Source organism: Trichosurus vulpecula, chromosome 1 (genome assembly GCF_011100635.1).
Source record: "Trichosurus vulpecula isolate mTriVul1 chromosome 1, mTriVul1.pri, whole genome shotgun sequence".
NCBI classification, from domain to species: domain Eukaryota; kingdom Metazoa; phylum Chordata; class Mammalia; order Diprotodontia; family Phalangeridae; genus Trichosurus; species Trichosurus vulpecula.
The window spans coordinates 143724966-143744427 of NC_050573.1; the positions used below are offsets into that span (position 1 = coordinate 143724966).

Genomic DNA, 19462 nt, shown 5'->3' on the forward strand with positions numbered 1-19462 from the left:
AGTGATTTTCTTTGCTTTGGTTAATACTCAGTAACTGTTTGATGATAGTAGTAAAATATTTCATATTGATATGAAAATAGTATCTAGAGAGTTATGAGAAATATTGAAAGCAAATATTAAAATATTGACATAAAAGATTCCTTTCCTTCATTTGACAAACATAATGTTGGACTGGCTATAATAATTTTTACAAATTAAAAATGCCTTCTTTTAATTATATATAATTCACAAAAACTATCTTCTTGGCCAATTTGTGATAAGACAAGCTTAACAGAGAATATTTGTCTAATGGTTTTGTTATTCAGTTTCTTATTGACTTGGTAACTAATATATCATGGGCTTTCGTTAAATTTATCCTTCTGTTTCCCTTTAGGTGGAACGCTTTAGTCAGGAGGTGCAGGTCCCAGAGGCACGCTGTTTCTATGGGTTTCAAATTCTCATTGAGAACGTTCATTCAGAGATGTACAGTTTGCTAATAGATACCTATATCAAAGACCCCCAAAAAAGGTACATTGCGATTTTCATCAGCCTTTTAAATTTATCTATAGATATTTACTACATTTGTATGTTTACAGTCAGTCACTGAATAACAGCTATTTTCCACCCACACTAAATGATGAATTAGCAGTCATTTAGCCATCTGAATTTAGGTATACCTTGTTTTTTTCATTGTATGTGTGTTTATCTTGTGTTGAACATTCTGATCACTAAGTATGTTTAAAAAAACTGTCCTATTTAGAAATCTTTGGTCACAAATAATATGTCAGATGATACTTACTTCATTGTCGTTTTGAGGTTTGCTATGGTTTTTTGGTTTTTTGCTTTTAGTGAGTATTCTGCAGTGCTGAAAAACTGCATATGTATTGTTTATAGAATTAAAGATAGTCTAATAATCATTCTTGGGCAAGTAATGAAAATTTTGTCTGATAAAGAAAACTAGGTAGTAAAGTAAGAAATTATACCAGTTATTATTTTGGTTTTACAGGGAGTTCTTATTCAATGCAATTGAAACAATGCCGTGTGTTAAGAGGAAAGCAGATTGGGCCTTGCGATGGATAGAAGACAGAAAATCCACATTTGGTATGTTGGGTTTAATTTACATATGTTCAAATTGGACTCAGCCAGTGTAGAGCTATTTAATGTAGGATGGCTTTAGATGGAATCACTGTTAACTTCATTGGGTCTTAGAATTAAATTAATGATCTCTAATATCAGTTCCATTCCTATAAATAAACAAATAAAAATTATTCTGAATAATCAACATTGATATCTGGTTGAAGGAAAATGAATCTTAAATTTGGAATGGAAACATAAGATATAGTAGCTAATTAGAAACTGGAGTAAACAATCCAATTTTAGTTGGTATGCTGAGAGACTAAAGGTTAAATAGGCATTAATGCAAGCAGAGAGATAACTAAGAGGTAGTGCAATGGCATCTGATCAGGAACTATTTTTAGTAATATTTTGTACCTTTATTGACTCAAAGCAGGTCACAATTTCAGTCTCCTACAGTGTTGTAAATCATGAAACCATGGAATCATCAACTTCAAAGGGACCTTAGAGATCCCTTTCCCTAACCCCCTGAGTCTCATTTATAACATTCTTGGCAGTGGTGAATCAGATAGTAAATATCAGAGTTAGGCTTGTCTTAGATTCTGATAGGGAAAGAGAAGTAAACCTTTGGAAAAAAAACACACACATTTTATTGGATACCATGATGACGAAGCAAAATAGAGGGGAAAGAGAAAAGAAAAGAATGCTGTTTTTTCCTTTGCTACTATTGGGAAAATATGGTTAGCATCAAGAAGTGTTTATTGAATTGCTTTCCAGATCACCTGTAGCTGGGACAAACCCCACAATGAGGGCTCTGTTTCAAGGAGAAGAAGGAAGGGCTTTTGGAAGGAGGTAGAAAGGGTCAGAAGAATGAAAGTCACATGGGTTCATTGATGCCAAAATTCTTTAGATGCTCCTTTTCATAAGTTACATGAAATCGCATAAAACCCATAATCATTTGAAAGAGATCAGCTTAACTATGTACAGTGGGAAAAGACAGAGTGAAAACTACACATCTAGCGGATTACAACGTGCAGTTGAATTGACACATTTGGGAACTTTTGTGGTAATTTGTCTTCATGTACTTCTTGTTGTCAGCAAGGCCTATCTTTAACAACACTGTTATCTTTCCAGTAGCATTACAGAGCTGTAAATCCTGGAATACTGTGATTTCAGAAAAATCAAAGTTTTAGGTGATCCAGAGGACAACGGGGAGATGCGTGGTAGATCTGAGTAGGCCACCACAGTAATGTGAACAGTCCTAACTTCACCAACTTCTAACAGAAATGTGAACACTTCTCAAATGTAAACACATTACAAAGGAACATCGGGATACATATGATAGAAAAAAGAGATGGACCAGTTATGTATCAGGAATGAAGGAGAGGAGAAAATGAGTGCTGCAGTAGGAACCGTGAAATATGTGATTTGGGCGAAAGATATATGGAAGATTTTTGTAACACAAGAGAGCATGGAGGGGTTGTGATTTGTAGTACTGGAGGGAGCATCTACACAAATGAGATCATTGAAGTGTCGATAAATATAATCAGAGACACTTAGACATATGTGCTTTTAAAATCATGTTTCCTATTTGTCAGCTAAAGTCAATTATTTCAGAAGATATTACAGTAAGATATTCCATCTGTACTTCTGAGAGGCAGCATGGCATAATGGTTAGAGTGGTGCAATTGTAGTTAGGAAAACCTTCAGTTCCTTCCTGTGACACCTCTTAGCTATGTAATCATGGTCAAATCAGTTTAACTCTCTGAGACTTATTTTCCTCATCTTTAAAATGGAAGTAATAGCATCCATACTGTCTGTATCACAGGTCTTCTCAATTGCCATGAAGCTCAAAGAAGATGTGAAAAGATCTTTGTAAATTTTCAAGTGTCCTATAAAAATTATTTGTTTTCTGATTATCAGTGAAGTGAATCTGTGAATGATGTATCACATGATTATAAGGATAGGTTCTACACTTTTTCAGTGTGATATTTTCAGTGTAAGGAATCCCATATGAAACTCCCTTAACCAATTTAGGTTGGCACCTTCTGTGCAACTGGTGAGGCTTAGAAAGTTGCCTAGGTTCAGGCCCAGTGTGGGGGAGCCAGAATAAAATGTAATTGGGAAATGTTTAACAAAATAAATAAATAAACAGTGTAACATGGTTAATACTAATTTGTGGTTTTTCAAGTCTGTAAGCCACCCTTTCTATTTGGCCTTGACACCCCTGGAATAGAGCACGTAGAGTTTAAGTGACTTGCCAAGGGTCATTCAGCCAGCCTGAGTCAGAGGTGGCCTTGAAGCATCTTGGCTGTCTATCCACTGTACCAAACTGCTTCTGTGAAGGCTGGTGACAATCATTTAACATTAAGTTCTCAGTGTATTATATCCCACATAGTGTGTAAAAGTAATTACAACTAAAGACGAGGTTTTCACATAAAAAAAGACAACACCACAACAGCAGATCAAGCAAAGGCACATTTTGATTTCTTTTTATTGCAGAGTGAACTTTAAGTGAAAATTATATATGTCTATAAAACAAAAATACTAAATTGAATGTTTATTTTCAGGGAATACAAATGAAACAATGCCTACCCTCAAGGAGTTTATATTCTATTGGGGAAAACAATATATACATATGTAATTATATAAAAAATCATGAAATACAGGTTAATGGGAGTGGGCACTGGAAGCTGTGGAGGATCAGATGATATTTCATATGGAAGGTGGTGACTGATTGGAGTCTAGAAAGAAATAAGGGCTTCTAAGAGGTAGAAGTGAGGAGAAAGGACATTCAAGACCTAATGGCATAAAATATTTGGGAGTATGCCTACCAAAACAAACCTAGGAACTATATGAACAAAATTACAAAAAACTTATTATACAAATAAAGTTAGATTTAAATAATTGGAGGAATATTAGTTGTTCATGGGGCAGGTAGGGCCAATATAATAAAAATGACAATTTTACCCAAACTAAGTTATATATTCAATGCCCCAGTTAAATTACCAAAAAATTATTTTACTGAATTAGAAAAATAATAGCAAAATTCATTGGGAAGAAAAGTCAAGAGTATCAAAGGACATAACGAAAAAAAACGTAAAGGAAGGAGGTGTAGCAGTACCAGATCTTAAACTATGTTATAAGGCAGTAATTATCAACACTATCTGGTACTGGCTAAGAAATAGAAAGGTAGATCAATGGAATAGAGTAGAACATACAATTTACAGCAGCAGTTAAGTATAATAACCTTGTATTTGACAAATGTAAAGACTTAAGATTTTGGGATGAGAATTCATTATTTGGTAAAAATTATTGGGAAAACTGGAAAGCAGTATGGCAGAAACTGGGCATAGACCAATATTTTACACCATTTACCAAGATAAATTCAAAATGGATACATGTCCTAGATATAAAGAGAGATACTACAAGAAAATTAGAACATGGAACATATTACTTATCAGACTTATGGATAGGGGAATAATTTGTTAATAAACAAGACATAGAGAGCAGAGTGAGGTATAAAATGGATAATTTCAATTACATTAAATTAGAAAGTTTTTGTACAAATAAAACAAGTGTGGTCAAGATCAAGATGAAAGCAGAAAATTGAGGGTAAATTTTATAGTTTCTCAGATAAAGGTCTCATATCTCAAATATATAAAGAGCTTTGTCACATCCAAAAGGAATCATTGCCCAGTGGATAAATGGTCAAAGGATATGAACAGGCAGTTTTCCAAAGAAACAATTTATAGTCATATGAAAAAATGCTCTAAATCATTATTGATTAGAAAAATGCAAATTAAAACAGTCTTGAGATAACATTTTACACTTATCAGATTGGCTAAAACGATTGAAGGGAAAAGTGACGAATGTTAGTTCCACAAAACGTGGGAAAAATGGGACACTAATTCATTGTTGGTGGAATTGTGAACTGTTCCAGTCATTTTGGAAAGCAATCTGGAATTATGCCCAGTTGTTAAACTGCCTCTACAGCAATACCACTGCTAGGTCTATCTCCAAAGATGATTAGGGAAAAAGGAAAAGAACCTATATGTTCTACAGTGTTTATAGTAGCTCTCCTTGTGGTGGCAAAGAACAATTGGGGAATGGCTGAACAAGTTGTAGTTTATGATTGTGATGGAATACTATGTGCTATAAGAAATGATGAGCTCAATGATCTTAGAAAAATATGGAAAGATTTGCTAAATGAGTAGAATCAAGAGAACATTGTATACAGTAACAGCAATATTGTTTTAAGAATGATTTTGAGCAAATAAGTTATAAATACCCAAATTAACTAATATAAATAGTCAAATTAGCTATAAAGGACATATAAAGACAGTATCTGCATCCAGAGAAAGAGCTGATAAAGAAGTATGTGTAGAATAATTTACATACATACATACATATATATATGTATATGTGTGTATACATATATACACACACCTATTTGTGTCTAATGGTGGCCATCTCTAAGGTGGGGGATGGGTAGAAAGGGGAGGGAGGCAAGGAAAAAAATTTTACATGATAACTTTGCGTGTTTGAGGAAAATAGCAGACTGTACATGGTGGATTTGCAGTTTTCACATGTAGTCATCTTTTTTATTGTGCTCTATTGTAGAAATGTTTGTTTTTTTCCATGAATTAAGATAAAGTTTTTAAAAACTCCTAATGGCAAATATCTTTGACTGGGATGTATCCTCCTGATTTATGCCGTGGCTGATGTTTATCAGAAAGTCATTGAACAGGGTTATTTCTGTTCTATCTTACAAGGAATTTTGCAATTTAGTCTGTTTAAAGTAAATGCATGTTATATAATAGGAGAAAGAGTGGTTGCTTTTGCTGCTGTGGAAGGAATTTTCTTCTCGGGCTCTTTTGCTGCTATATTCTGGCTTAAGAAGAGAGGTCTTATGCCTGGACTCACTTTCTCCAATGAACTCATCAGCAGAGATGAGGTAAGGAATGAATTCTAATTGTGATGTGTAGGATTATCCATGAAATCCATTTCTAATTTTTTGTTTGCCTTAAAAAATGCTCATGGTAACTCAGGATAAAAAGGAAGGTTTAAATATTTTTCAGGTTATTCATCTTTTAGAAAGAAAAACATTTCCCTGGGCTAACATTTTGGAATTGGTACCCGAAGATAACCTCCAAATACAGACCATCTGATAATGCTGTCTCAGTATTACACAACCCTCTCAATTACAGTTAATAGTAGAAAAATCATGGCGGAGCTAGGTGGAACAATGAGTAGAGTACCAGCCCTGGAGTCAGGAGGACTTGAGTTTAAATCCGGCCTCAGACACTTGATACACTTAACTAGCTGTGTGACCTTGGGCAAGTCACTTAACCCCAATTGCCCTGCCTTCCCCCCTCCAAAAAAAATAAAAAAAAAAAAGAAAAATCCAAGTGGCTTTTGACATTTTTGATATATTTTAAGGTCACTTACATTTTTATCTAAGGAAATTGGGGAAATGGCAAGTGTTATTTGAAAACCTCTTTTGTTATACAACAGACCCTTGGTATTTTTGAGAGGATACATTCTAAAGGCCTTTGGAAGGATACTGTAGGATACTGGTGATAATGGGAGAGGAATACATGTGTATATATATATATATCTTCTCCCATTTCTCTTTCTCACTTACTTTCTCTTAGTAATGGAGGAGAAATTAGATGTGAAGTTGGCTAGATAGAACTGAACCCGCCACAACTGGCTCTACTTGGGAAGAGCTGAGAGAACCTAAGGTTCTCAACCTTTCAAATGAGAGACTAATATTTTAACTAGTATGTTGATCCCCTATGTCAGTCCTAGGTAAAAATGAAGCAGTGCTTCTTTCTGTTGTCCAACTTACTGTGGTCTTAGGATGCATTAAGAGAAGTAGTGTCCAGAATGAGGGTGATGATGGCTCCACTCTACAATACTTTGCCTTGGTCAAACCACATCTGAAGTGTTCTGTCAGTTTTGGGCATCGAGTTTTAGGAAGGAGATTAATAAACTACCACAGAGGGTGACTAAAGCTTAAGATCATATTTGAAATAGTTTGAAGGAATTTGGGACATGTAGCCTGGAAAATAGAAGACTTGGGAGGATGCATTAAGATTGCTTAGCTGTCTTTAAGTATTTGAAAGGTCATATGGAAAAAGGATTACACTTGTTTTGTTTGTCTTCAGAGGACAAACCTGGGAGCCATGGATAGACATTGTAAAGAGGCCACCTTAGGAAAAACATGCCAATAATTAGAGCTATCCAGAAACAAGCTGACTGCCTCCAGCAGTAATTGGGTCCCTACTTCTTTGAGGTCCTTGTCTATCTTTGTTGGATCCTTCCCCAGATCATGTCCTCTAACTATAGGTATCCTCAGGGTTCTGTCCTGGGCCTTCTTACCTTCTCCTTCTATGCTGTTTCACTTGGTGATCTTGTTAGTTCCCATGGACTTAATTACCATCAATATGTTGATGATTCTCACATCTTTCCTCTCCAGCTTCTCTGCTGACTTCTAATGTTGCATTTCTAACTTCATTTCAGACATCTCCAACTGGATGTCCAGTAGATATCTTAAACTCAACAAGGCCAAAACAGAATTCATTATCTTTTTCCCTAACCCCTACCCCCCCGCCCCCTCCCGCCCCCCCCCATCTCCTATTACTGTAGAGGGTGGCACTATCCTCCCAAGTCCATCACGTTCAGAACCTAGCTGTCATCCTGAACTCCTCTCTCACCCCCATATCCAATCTGTTGCCAAAGCCTGTTGATTTCACATTTACAACTTCTCTCCAATACAACCACTTCTGTCCTCTGATGTTGTTATCAGTCTAGTACAGGTCCTTATCACCTCGCACCTTGCCTATTGCGATAACCTGTAGGTGGGTTTGCCTCCCTCAAGTCTCTCCCCACTCCATTCTATCCTTAGTTCAACTCTCCAAGTGATTTTCCTAAAGCCTCCCAGTTGTGGCAAATCTCCATTCAGTAAGCTTCATTGGCTTCCTGTCACCTCCAGGATCAAATACAACATGCTCTGTTTAATATTCAAAGCCTTTTATAACCGTCCCACCTCCCAGACCTCCTGTACTGTTCACGTCTTCTTATACCTTACTCCCCACCATTCTGATCCAGTGACGCTGGCCTCCTGGCTATTCCAGGAACAACACACTCCATTGCTTAGCTTCTGCCATTTTATCTGACTGTTCCCCATGCCTAGAATGCTCTCCTTTCTCATCTTTGCCTGCTGACTTCCTTGATTTCCTTCAGGATGCAACTAAAATCCCACTTTGTTCAGGAAGCCTTTCCCCAATTCTTCTTAATTTTAATACCTTCCCTCTTTTAATTATTTCATGTTTATCCTGTTTGTATAGCTTGTTTGTGCATATGTTTGCATGTTGTCTCTTCCATTACATTGTGAGCTCCTTGAGGGCAGGGACTGTCTTTTGCCTCTTTTTGTATCCTTAGTGATCATTACAGTGCTGGAAACATAATAGGTACTTAATAAATGTTTATTGACTGACTGACTGAGGTCTGCAGATTAAGGCAGGATGACCGCTTTGGGTGTATGTTGTAGAGGGGATTATTGGTCAGGTATGTTTAGGCTAAATAGCTTCTAAAGATAGTGGGGTTTTTCTCTTGCCCTTCAAACATTTGGTGACTTGTTACTTTTAGTCTTTTCTGAGTCTCACGCCTCATAGAAGACTTTTCCTTTAAAATTTTCCTACCTTCTTCCATATCTTGACCAAAACTCCAATTCTCTTGAGTGCTCAGATGAATGTTAACCTGATATCTTGGCGTACAGTTATTCAGCCTTAGTATGAACAATCCCCTATTGCTGAAATACATCTGGGAGATATTTTTTAATTAGATTTTTTTATTTTTAGTTTACAACATTTAGTTCTACATGTTCTTGAGTTTCAAATTTTCTTCCCTTCTCTTCCTTTGCCCCTCTCCTCCCAAATAGCATGTAGTCCGATATAGATTCTACATTAAACCTTCGCATTAAACTTATTTACACAATAGTCAAGTTGCAAAGAAGAATTATGACCAATGGAATGAATTATGAGAGAGAAGAAACAAAACCAAAAGAGAAGAGAAAAAAAAGAGAGCAAATAGTTTGCCTCAGTCTGTATTCAGACTCCACAGTTCTTTCTCTGAATGTAGCTCACTCTCTCCATCATGAGTCCTTTGGAGCTGTCTTTGAGTCTTGTATTGCTGAGGAGAGCCAAGTCTATCAGAGTTAGTCATCACAGAATCAATATGTCTATGGTTGTGTACAATGCTCTCCTGGGTCTGCTTCTCTCACTCAGCATCATATTATGTAGGTCTTTCCAGGTTATTATGAAGTCCCCATTTCTTATAGCACGGTAGTATTCCATTACATTCATATACCACAACTTGTTCAGCCATTCCCCAACTGATGGGCATCCCCTTGATTTCCAGTTCTTTGCCACCACAAAAAGAGCAGTTATAAATATTTTTGTACATACAGGTCCCTTTCCCACTTGTGTGATCCCTTTGGGATATAGCCCTATGAGTGGTATTGCTGGGTCAAAGGGTCTGAACATTTTTATAGCCCCTTGGGCATAATTCCAAATTGCTCTCCAGAATGGCTGGATCTGTTCCCAACTCCACCAACAATGTATTAATGTTCCCATTTTCCCACATCCTCTCCAGCATTTATCATTTTCCTGTTTTGTCATTTTAGCCAGTCTGACAGGAGAGATGTGGTACCTAAGAGTTGTTTTGATTTGCATTTCTCTAGTCAATAGTGATTTAGAGCATTTTTTTATATGCCTATAGATATCTTTAATTTCTTCCTCTGAAAACTGCCTGTTCATAGCCTTTGATCATTTCTCAGTAGGGGAATGGCTTTTATTCCTATAAATTTGACTCAGTTCCCAGTGTATTTTAGATATGAGGCTTTTATCAGAGACATTGGTTGTAAAGATTTTCTCCCAAATTTCTGCTTCATCTGGGAGATATTTTTAAGGCAGGGGGAGGCTAGCTTTCAAATGTTACTTGTCTGTTCCTGCTAACACCCTGTATACCTTACTAACTGTTTTCCTGAGAGTAAAAATACATGGAATATGGAATCAGCTTTGTAAAAAGGACCTTTAGCTTTCTTTATCTCCGAGTAGAAAGAGATGTTTGTTTACAACATAAATCTCCTTGTAATTGCATCAACATTTCCAGAAATCCAAGATGGGAGTGAGCAGGAGGAAAACAAACAATACTAATAGTAAAAATGACTAAATTATGGGGGAAATCCCCTGCCTATCTTTATTTACCCAGCCCATTGTCTTATCTTTATTTAAGAAAAAGTTAAGTTACATAATCCATGCCCTTTTCAATGATACCTTATGAAATTAAAACTGGAAAAAAGAAAAGAACTTTCCTCAGCCCTACCAATATTTGTTACTTTTAACAACCCCATTTCCAAATTGCTCTCTCAAGTGCACTACTTAACAAAAGGGCTTATCCTTAATATATGATATTTAAGGAAGAGGAAAACCATAATGATTTTGGACTGCACTACCGCAGAATTTCAGGCACTTCCTTGAAGGTGACCTTTGCGTAACTATATATGAAAGCATTTTCGCTGAGCAAAGAGTGTTAAAAATTTTTTTCAGAAGAATAGCTAAACTGTTTAAGAGGACAGATGTTTTTAAAGACCCTAAGTATGTATTCGAATATAAACAATAGTAATTTTGCACGTAAGCACTTTGGCACTTTGCACTGAAGTAGCTTCTTTAAGAGATTGTAGGAAGGACCATTTTTGTTGTCTTTGTCTAGTTATTTTTTGTGCTTAAAAGTAACAAAATTGCAATTGTTTCAAACTGCTGTGTAGGTATTTTCATAAAATCAAACAGACCTTGCCCTAGTTTGTGAAGTTTCATGGATTAGCGTTGTCTGGATCCAGCATTCTTTCTTGTGTTTCGTCTGTGTCCACATAAATGTTTCTGTATTAAATAGAATAGAACCTTCTTGAGATCTTGGAATGTGCCTTTTGAAAAAGCAACCTTGTTCTATATAACATACCACACCTTATGAAGATAACTTTTGGATTATGATTTTTCCCCCCACTGTTTTTCAGGGTCTTCATTGTGACTTTGCTTGTTTGATGTTTCATTACTTAGTGAATAAGCCTTCAGAAGAAAGGGTCAAGGAGATCATCATCAATGCTGTTGAAATAGAACAGGTAAACAGGAAAACTTTTATACAATTTCACCATAACGTGTGAGGTGCACTGCCTGCTGATACAGCATGAATAATTTGGTACTTTTATCCTGTATACCTAATTCTAATGCAGAAGCAGCAGGAAAATGCATTTTTGAACCTTAAGAGCTGAAGCTAAGCTTTTAGCGTTTTTTCTCCCTCTCGTTAATTATACTTTATATTTCCTCCCAAGTTCCCAATATCCTTTAAATTTTCATTTGCTTTTATTTTCTTATGGACTTTCTCACCTTCATATTTCTTTACTTCCTGTCCTTGACACACTAAGTGACCGACATCTCTGCAGATTCTAGTTCATAATAACAAAAGGGGAATCCTAATGAAAATAGTACAGGAAAAGGCCGCTCCCTTTTTCTGTCTCATAGCATGAGCCTAATCAGCCTTAAGATCGTAGTAAAATACTTTTTAAAGATACTATTGTTGTATAAGATAGCTATGAAATCCTTTGTCCTAGGAGGATGACATTACACCCACAAGAAACTGATTTGATTTATTCTTTCGTGGAAATGCACATTGATTTATTATTATATGTATATAATTATTATAAAGTCCATTATTAAAATAATGGACTTTCCTTTAAACAAGATCTATTTCCTATAAAAACACTTTCTGATCAGCACATGCCCAGTTACGTAATGTTATTAATATCCGAGTGTGCTCTTTTTGTTTTTTTTTTTCCTCTAGGAGTTTTTAACTGACGCCTTACCAGTTGGCCTAATTGGCATTAATTGCACTTTGATGAAACAGTACATTGAGTTTGTAGCAGACAGATTGCTTGTGGAGCTTGGGTTCTCAAAGGTAAAAATGTTTTTAAAAATTAAAAAAAAAATAGCTATTAATTGGTAAGGCCCACTGGTCAAGTAAGGTCTCTTAAGATTTTTACTTCACAGCAGAGAATGGATTGTGTTACCCCCAAAACACGTGTGACAGGTGCACAGATGTAATTTTTCCAAAATCTCCTATAGTAACGAAGGGAAATTCTCAGCATTGAACTATTCAGAAAAATTAATGTTGGTGCTAACAAGCACAGTCCAATATTTAGTAATATATTTGGCTTTAGCTAACAGTAATTTCACCTGAACGAGTCAAGCATATGTATGTTGTGTTTGGTTAACTTCTTACTTCCACTGACCTTGAGTTAATATGTAACTGGTCTGCATTCACAAGTGTTTGTGAATGTATGCTCACATATTTGTTTAGAAGGGCCTAGCTTCAGTCAGAGTTTTCACATAATGAAAGTCCTTAAGATACAGTCTTACTCAAGCTAACAAATGGTTGTCTTGTGTGTAGACTGAACTACAAATAGATCCCTTATCAATGAATTCTGATTTTAAACTTTGCACCATGTTTGGTCTAAAACCTAGATAGACTTGAGATGACAGTTCATGGTTACAAGCGATGCTACGCAGTTGTCTTTCCTTTGCATCTTTAGCTCCTGTTTGTCTGATTTGAAGCTTTGACGTTTCATAAAATAGGCTGAGATGTCCTTTCTCTGAGTCAGCAACGCAGTGGGTGGTTCATGAACCTTCCTTTAGAGCATTCACAGCATATGTCTGTTTTGCCTGCTCTGGGTACGGTTGTCCTATTTCAGTGTCACAGCATCACATAGTCACATAATTTAAGACTTAGAAGAGACCTAAGCAGCTAGCTATACCCACTGGATCCCCACCATAACTTACCTGGGTGGTCATACCATCTCTGCCTGAAGACTTCCAAAAGAGGGGACTATGTCCCATAGTTGTTGCTTTGATATAGTGGTCTTTTTTGATTGTCTGTGTTAATGTAGCCTGTCCCTGATACTGATTATTGTTAGACCTTTTAGTTTCTAAGAATATAATGGCCTGCAGCCCTATGTTAATATTGCTAATAGTCATGTTAATGGAGCTGTTAAACAATCTCAGTCATATCTGTAGCAAATTTGCATAACCAGCTATAAACTGTAGGGTGGTTTTGTTTTTTTTTTGGTTGGCATTACATTTTGAGGCTTATGCTGAACTTGATTTGGCTTTCTGCTTCTTGGCCTGTCAGTGCATTGCTAGACACTATACAGCTAAGGTGGCAGAATTCAGTATTTGGTTTTCATTAAGTCATTTCACGGATGTATGCCTCCATTTTCCTGTTTTAAAATAGGAGTGTTTTTCTTTATATTTGTGTTATATATTTTAAGAATCAAAAGAGAGTTGAAGGGGTAGAAGAAATTTAAATTGTTTCTGCAAGTCTTGACTAAAAGCTCTAGATTTTTTAATTTATATAAATAAACGTATGATAAGCTTCCGTAAGGTGAAAATTTTGTAGGCCAGTGGTTTAACCTGCTGCATCTTTCTCTGCATGACAGAGTAGACATCAGTAATGGAAAACTTCATGGCATATTAGAGTAGATTTCTTGAGAGATGAGATTTTGCTTCTTCAGAATCTCTAATGTGATTTTTTTTTCTTCAGGTTTTTCAGTCAGATAATCCCTTTGATTTCATGGAAAATATTTCTCTGGAAGGGAAAACAAATTTTTTTGAAAAAAGGGTCTCAGAATATCAGCGTTTTGCAGTTATGGCAGAAACAACAGACAATGTCTTCACCTTGGATGCAGATTTTTAATCCGATTTTCTAGATGCTCCTCCTTGTTGGTAAATGACAGTCTTCTTTTCTCTCCATTTTTCTCCAGTCCTAGTTGTCAAAAGAAAAGCCCAAATATAGTTCCAATAAAGTAAAAAGTGCTGTAATTTTCCTTTTAAAAATCTGAGGATAGCCTAAATGCTTTTATTTAGGGTCATGGAGAAATAGGACTGCATTTTTTTTTTGGAGGGGGAAGGCAGGGCAATTGGGGTTAAGTGAAGACTACATTTTCTAAACAACATGCAATTGTTAATTAACAATTAATTAAAAATTAATCTCAATTAACAAAATTGAGATTTTACTAATTTTGTGGTAAATAGGGTAGCATTGGCTGCACTAATGCATTAGTGGGCATGGGAGGGGAGTCTGTCCTCTCTACAAAGTTTTGGTGAATTAAAAAATATCACCTTCTTGCTGTTCATCTTCCCCAAGATAACAGACTCAGAAATCTATGCTAACATGTAGTGGTTGGAGAAAGTCCTTGATATTTGTAATATTTAAGGAAAGACAATTATGATTTTCCAAAGACGATGGGGATTGTTAGTATATTCCTTTTACAAACATGAGATAGATATTCTTAGGAAGATTTTAATTCATGATCTATGGAGGTGAGCCGAAAACAAGTCATCCAATGATGGGCAAGCAAAGTTGGCCAAAACTAAAAATCTTTTAGAAAACATCTTAGATAGCTAGGTGGTATAGTGGTGGAATTGGGTTCGAAAGACTAGAGTTCAAATTCCACCTCAAATACTAACTCTGTGACACCGGGCAAGTTACTTAACGTCTTCTGCCTCAGTTTCCTTGTCTGTAAAAAGGGAAAAATAATGGCACTTGCCTCCCTAGGTTGTTTGGAGGATAAAATGAGATATTTACAGAATGCTTTGCCAACCTTAAAGCAGCATATAAATGCTAGTTATTGTTTTTTCTAATAGAGAAAAGATGCTGACTTAGATCCAGGAACTCTGGAATATGCTAAGTAAGAATGGAGTTGTAGAATGGAAATAGGAGGAAAATGGGATTCTTAAAAGGTAATATTAGAGGATATTTGAGATACAGGCCAAATGCTACCCCCTGGCCATGTAGCATTTCTCATGTCTTTCTCCATACTCTAACTAGAAATGATATTCTATATTATTTATATGCATGGCTTGAATCTTCCCTAGATTGTAAGCTCTTTGGGGGTAGAGGCTTTGACTTACTTATCTTTATGTCTTCCCCAGAACCCAACATGATAAATGTTCTTGATAAATCTTTCCTAAATGTTAAGTGAGTTGTTGCTATTAGGTTACCAGGTAAGATGGTGAGATAATTGACCCCATAAGAAGCAGGTTGAACAAGAAGCCAAAAAAGAGTGTTTTCTGGTGCTCAAACATAAAAGGGCCTTGTTCTTTCAGAAACCAAAAGAGTACTTGATGACAGCATCTCTTGGTTTAGGACTAGCATGTGCTAAATAGAGGAAAAGCTCAGGGACTCAAATAAGAGTCTTCAACCTAAATTTAGATTAATGACTGGAAGCTCCTGAAAAGGAATATTTAATGCTTTTAAAAGTGATCCAGGTTAACAGAGTAATGTGGGCCAGATGTAGATATGCATATATCTCAACTGTATATCATTTGTATAGCCATACCATAGTAAACACTGTTAGTGCACTTGAAACTATGTTAAAATGCCGAGGGAGAAAGAATGCCACGATGGATAGGGTGGGGAAAGGCTGGTGCCTCTGAGCAGACCTTTGACAGATAATCTTCTCCCCTGTCCTTCCTTTTACCTTCAGGTGGTAGCGGCAAAGTGAAGGTAACTGAGATCCATCCAGCAGCAGGACAGAGGATGTATCATCTTTTGTTTCTTCTCATGAGAACTTTTTAAGAGTCTGGAAAAACAGGTTGCATTTTGTCAGTTTCCTAGTTTACAAACTTCAGAATATGTTTTCAGACAAATTCTTGATCTCTCGGTTTCTTGATGGTCTTCTGTAAAGCTTGTTTGTACTGTATTGGGGAAATTATTTAGCTGTTACAGAAAGTAGAGTTCACTCATAGCTATATTGAAATGTTGAAAACAATAATTTTTATCAAATGAGGAAAACTTTCTACGTGAGATATGGTTTTTTTTCCCTGTTCAGTTTGTAGAGGTTGTTCTTTGAATTTATGGGACAGTTGTATCATTTTATGTCAAGTCTGTTGAGGTCTGACTTTGTTTTGTCTTGTTCCATCATTGAACTTAAGCAACATGTACTTTTAGAATAATACCTGTTCTGTCTTCAACAAAAATTTCAAGGGCATATAGCTCTATAATGAGATTTAATTTTAACCAGAAATAGCTTTCATGACTTCAGAATGAAGGAAGGGAAAGTTTTAAGTCCTTTGTATTGAATTCAGATCCTTCTATTATATTGGTAAATGCCTTAATGTCACCCATATTTATTTATAGCATCAATAAACTACCAGTAAGAGGGAAGGGAAATCTCATGCTGATTTTTAATATGTTGGCTTACAATAAGAAGCATTCTATACTCTCTCTTCAGTGTTCTGCTTTGCATATATGTTTTATTATGTTCATGACATTTTATTTTCAATTCTTAAGGAACTTAAGTTCTACAACTTTCTAGGTTTTAAAAAATAGTTTATTTGTAATTTACAACTTACTTTATTATAGCCTAAGTATTCAAATTATGGTTACAATCAAAATACATTTTATTATTTGGTCCTATAAAATCTAGAATTGTGGAACTGGGAGTTCTGCTTCCAGCAAAGTAGGATTTTGTTATGTTTATAAAATATAAAGAATTGAAAATAACCATTCCTACAATGTAGGAACCAATCCAGTCATGACCTAATATTATGAGGTTTTTGCTACTCTCATTTAATAATGTCTAATTCTGGATTCTTTTGCCACTCCTTCCGTCTTTATTAGGAGAAAAATGATTGCTAAGAAAAAATGCGGTTTGCACACTGAAAAAAAATAGTAATCAGATTTGAGTGTTTTGTGGTATGATAACATTACTGTCATGGCATTTTGAAATTTTAGTGGTATAGTTTCAGGTTAAATGTCAATCGCTATTTTTTTATGTTTATGACTCAGAAACTGTTAATGGGATATATAACTTGATATCACATGGTCATCAGTTTTCATGCAAGCCAAAATATCAGTACAGCTGCTATGCCATAGATATTTTAACTAAGGAGAATAAATTGGTGCCTGACTCAGGAACTCACACCAAAGCTGGCTGCCTTTCTTATAGGGTTATCCAGGGCCAACTGATGAGTGTCTTCCAAACAGGAACATGTATATCTTATTCTTCTAACCCTTTTAAATTATCATCTCCCAGTTAGAGGGTATGTAGATTGCCTGTAGATTTGAAGGAAGAAAGTAGTGGGATTACTGAAATCCTTATTGTACTTGCTCTAGGAAGAGGGTTTCAGCTTTAGTCCTATTAGTTTAATCCTTTTCAAAGGAAAATAATAGATTCAACTGCTGTGAAATAGTGATAGGTTTTCTTAAATAAAACTATAGCAATTCTAGAACTTTTATTTAAATTGATGATGCTAATTTATGCTTTTGACTTTACTGTTTCATATAAAGCTCTCTTTTAATAATATCTGAGTTGTCCAGTATTTCACAATATTTAGAGCGTGCTCCCTGTGTACAGAGAATACTCTATTAGGCATTGTGTACCTAAACCCCATGTTTTATTTTGTCTTTATATAAAGTATTTTGTACTCAATCAGTCCAACTATTCATGTCCATAATTAAAAGTTTTCCAAAGAATATGTTATGATTTTTGGTCTGATCATTTCATAGTTTAACGTGATTGAAATAAAGCATCATAGCAACCTCAGTTTATGTGTTGTTTTTAAGTAAGAATCTTCCTTAGGTCAAGCCCTCTTTTTCAAATGTAAAATTTTCTTCATAATTCCTAATCAGAGGTGTATTCACTTAGCTATTTGGGTAGTCAGGAACATAGACACTTAGAATCAGAAACATCCAAGAATCCAAGAAGGAGTCTGGCCCCCAAAGTTGTAATCTAGAAATTGAAGCTGGAGACGAGGAAACAGAAGAGTACAGTCAAACACAAGAATGAATCCTGTGCACTGAGAGAAGCTCAACAGGTAAACCCAGAAGAAAGTTAATTTCAAAACAAGTGCAAGGTGAGTCTCACAGAAAAGTGTCCTGACCACAAGGACTGCAAGAGTATCTGGGAGAAAATGAAACAAGAGAAGCCCTTTCCATCCTTTATTCACTCATCTATCAGGTGTTGTGTGTTGTGCTTTTGATGTTATAAATTTTTCTGAGTTTCTTGTATATTTTGGATATCTAGATTTTTATCAGTGATATTTGATGTAATTTTTTTTCCTCAACCCTTCCTCTTCTAGTTCCACTTCTGTTGATTTTTTTTCTCATGCAAAAGCTCAAAGCTCTTTCTATTCTGTTCTGGCAAGCTCCCCCCTCAACAAGATGCGATCAGCTATCATGTTATCCCCTATTACATCACAGGAATTCCTGTTTGCCATCCATGCACCGCATACATGAGTCTACTATTGATCTGGTGTTAGGCAAATACAACACTCATTTCTTCAGTTGAGATGACAGTCACAGTTCTAATGAGCTATTCATGTTGATGTAAAACCTGGTATTCTGTGTAGATCTGTGCCATAGAATAGAGATCTTACAGCCCGCTGGGCAAAAGCTCTTGTTTTATATGTTCCTTGGTAACACTCTTGTGAGGATATCTCAGTTTTGAAGAGTTTGGGTTGGGATAATCATTAACCCTTGGACTCAGACTTTTGAATTTTGACTTCAGACTTTTTGAGTTTTGAATCATGCCTTATGTACCCACTAGCTGTGCAACACTGGACAAGTCAGTTCTCTATGCTTAGGTTTCCTCATTGACAAAATGAGCAAGGGTGGACTTGGTGACTTCTAAGGGCCCTTTCAGGGTTTCAGTTCTTCAAATGTTAATGGTATGCTATGGGATCTTCAGGTTATTCCACTTGATGACTATCATAAAGCATGGTTATGGGTCTCTGTCTCAGGATAGATTTATGGTACTTCTCTGTGGGCAAGTTTACCTTCACATCCTTTCCAGAGCAAGAGAGCTGGATGGAGTGAGGAACATCAGTGAGGCCAGTGTCGTTGGGGACCATTGCCATTAGATTGTAGAGTTAGGGAGTGAGAGGGAGTAGTAAGGTATAAGAAGACTGTAAAGGAAGGAAGAGGCCAGGTTATGAAGGGCTTTTAAAGCCAAGCGGAGGATTTTTATATCGCCATGCTGAACGTGCCCCATCATCTCAATGTCCTTCCTAGAATATAATGCTTAGATTTGGATATGGTACTCCAATGCTCTAAAGTTGTGGGACTAGGGTTAAGTAAAGAGAGACTACCACCTCCCTTTTTTTTTTTGGAAATTATATTTTCATTAATCTAATATTAAGAATGCGGTAGGGTTTGTTTTTTTTTTTGGTTGTCACATTATCTAACTTGCCTCATGTAGTAGGCACTTGATAGATGTTTGTTCCCATCTCTGCCTCCTCCCAATTTAGTGTAGATATTCCCATTGGTTCAGATCACAATTTCCTTATCA

The 19462-nt window shown here is 36.0% G+C and overlaps 1 protein-coding gene across 1 annotated transcript in view; it reads left to right on the forward strand.

Annotated features, from left to right (window-relative positions):
- RRM2B (ribonucleotide reductase regulatory TP53 inducible subunit M2B) overlaps positions 1 to 17719 on the forward strand; it is a 36474-nt gene extending 18755 nt beyond the window's left edge. Inside the window, exons 4-10 of the mRNA XM_036741154.1 lie at positions 374 to 507; positions 986 to 1080; positions 5877 to 6010; positions 11135 to 11239; positions 11959 to 12072; positions 13714 to 13895; positions 15659 to 17719. Coding sequence (XP_036597049.1) covers positions 374 to 507; positions 986 to 1080; positions 5877 to 6010; positions 11135 to 11239; positions 11959 to 12072; positions 13714 to 13866 — 735 coding nt within the window. The 3' untranslated portion in view covers positions 13867 to 13895; positions 15659 to 17719. The remainder of the gene's footprint in view (positions 1 to 373; positions 508 to 985; positions 1081 to 5876; positions 6011 to 11134; positions 11240 to 11958; positions 12073 to 13713; positions 13896 to 15658) is intronic.
- Positions 17720 to 19462: the final 1743 nt, after the last annotated feature.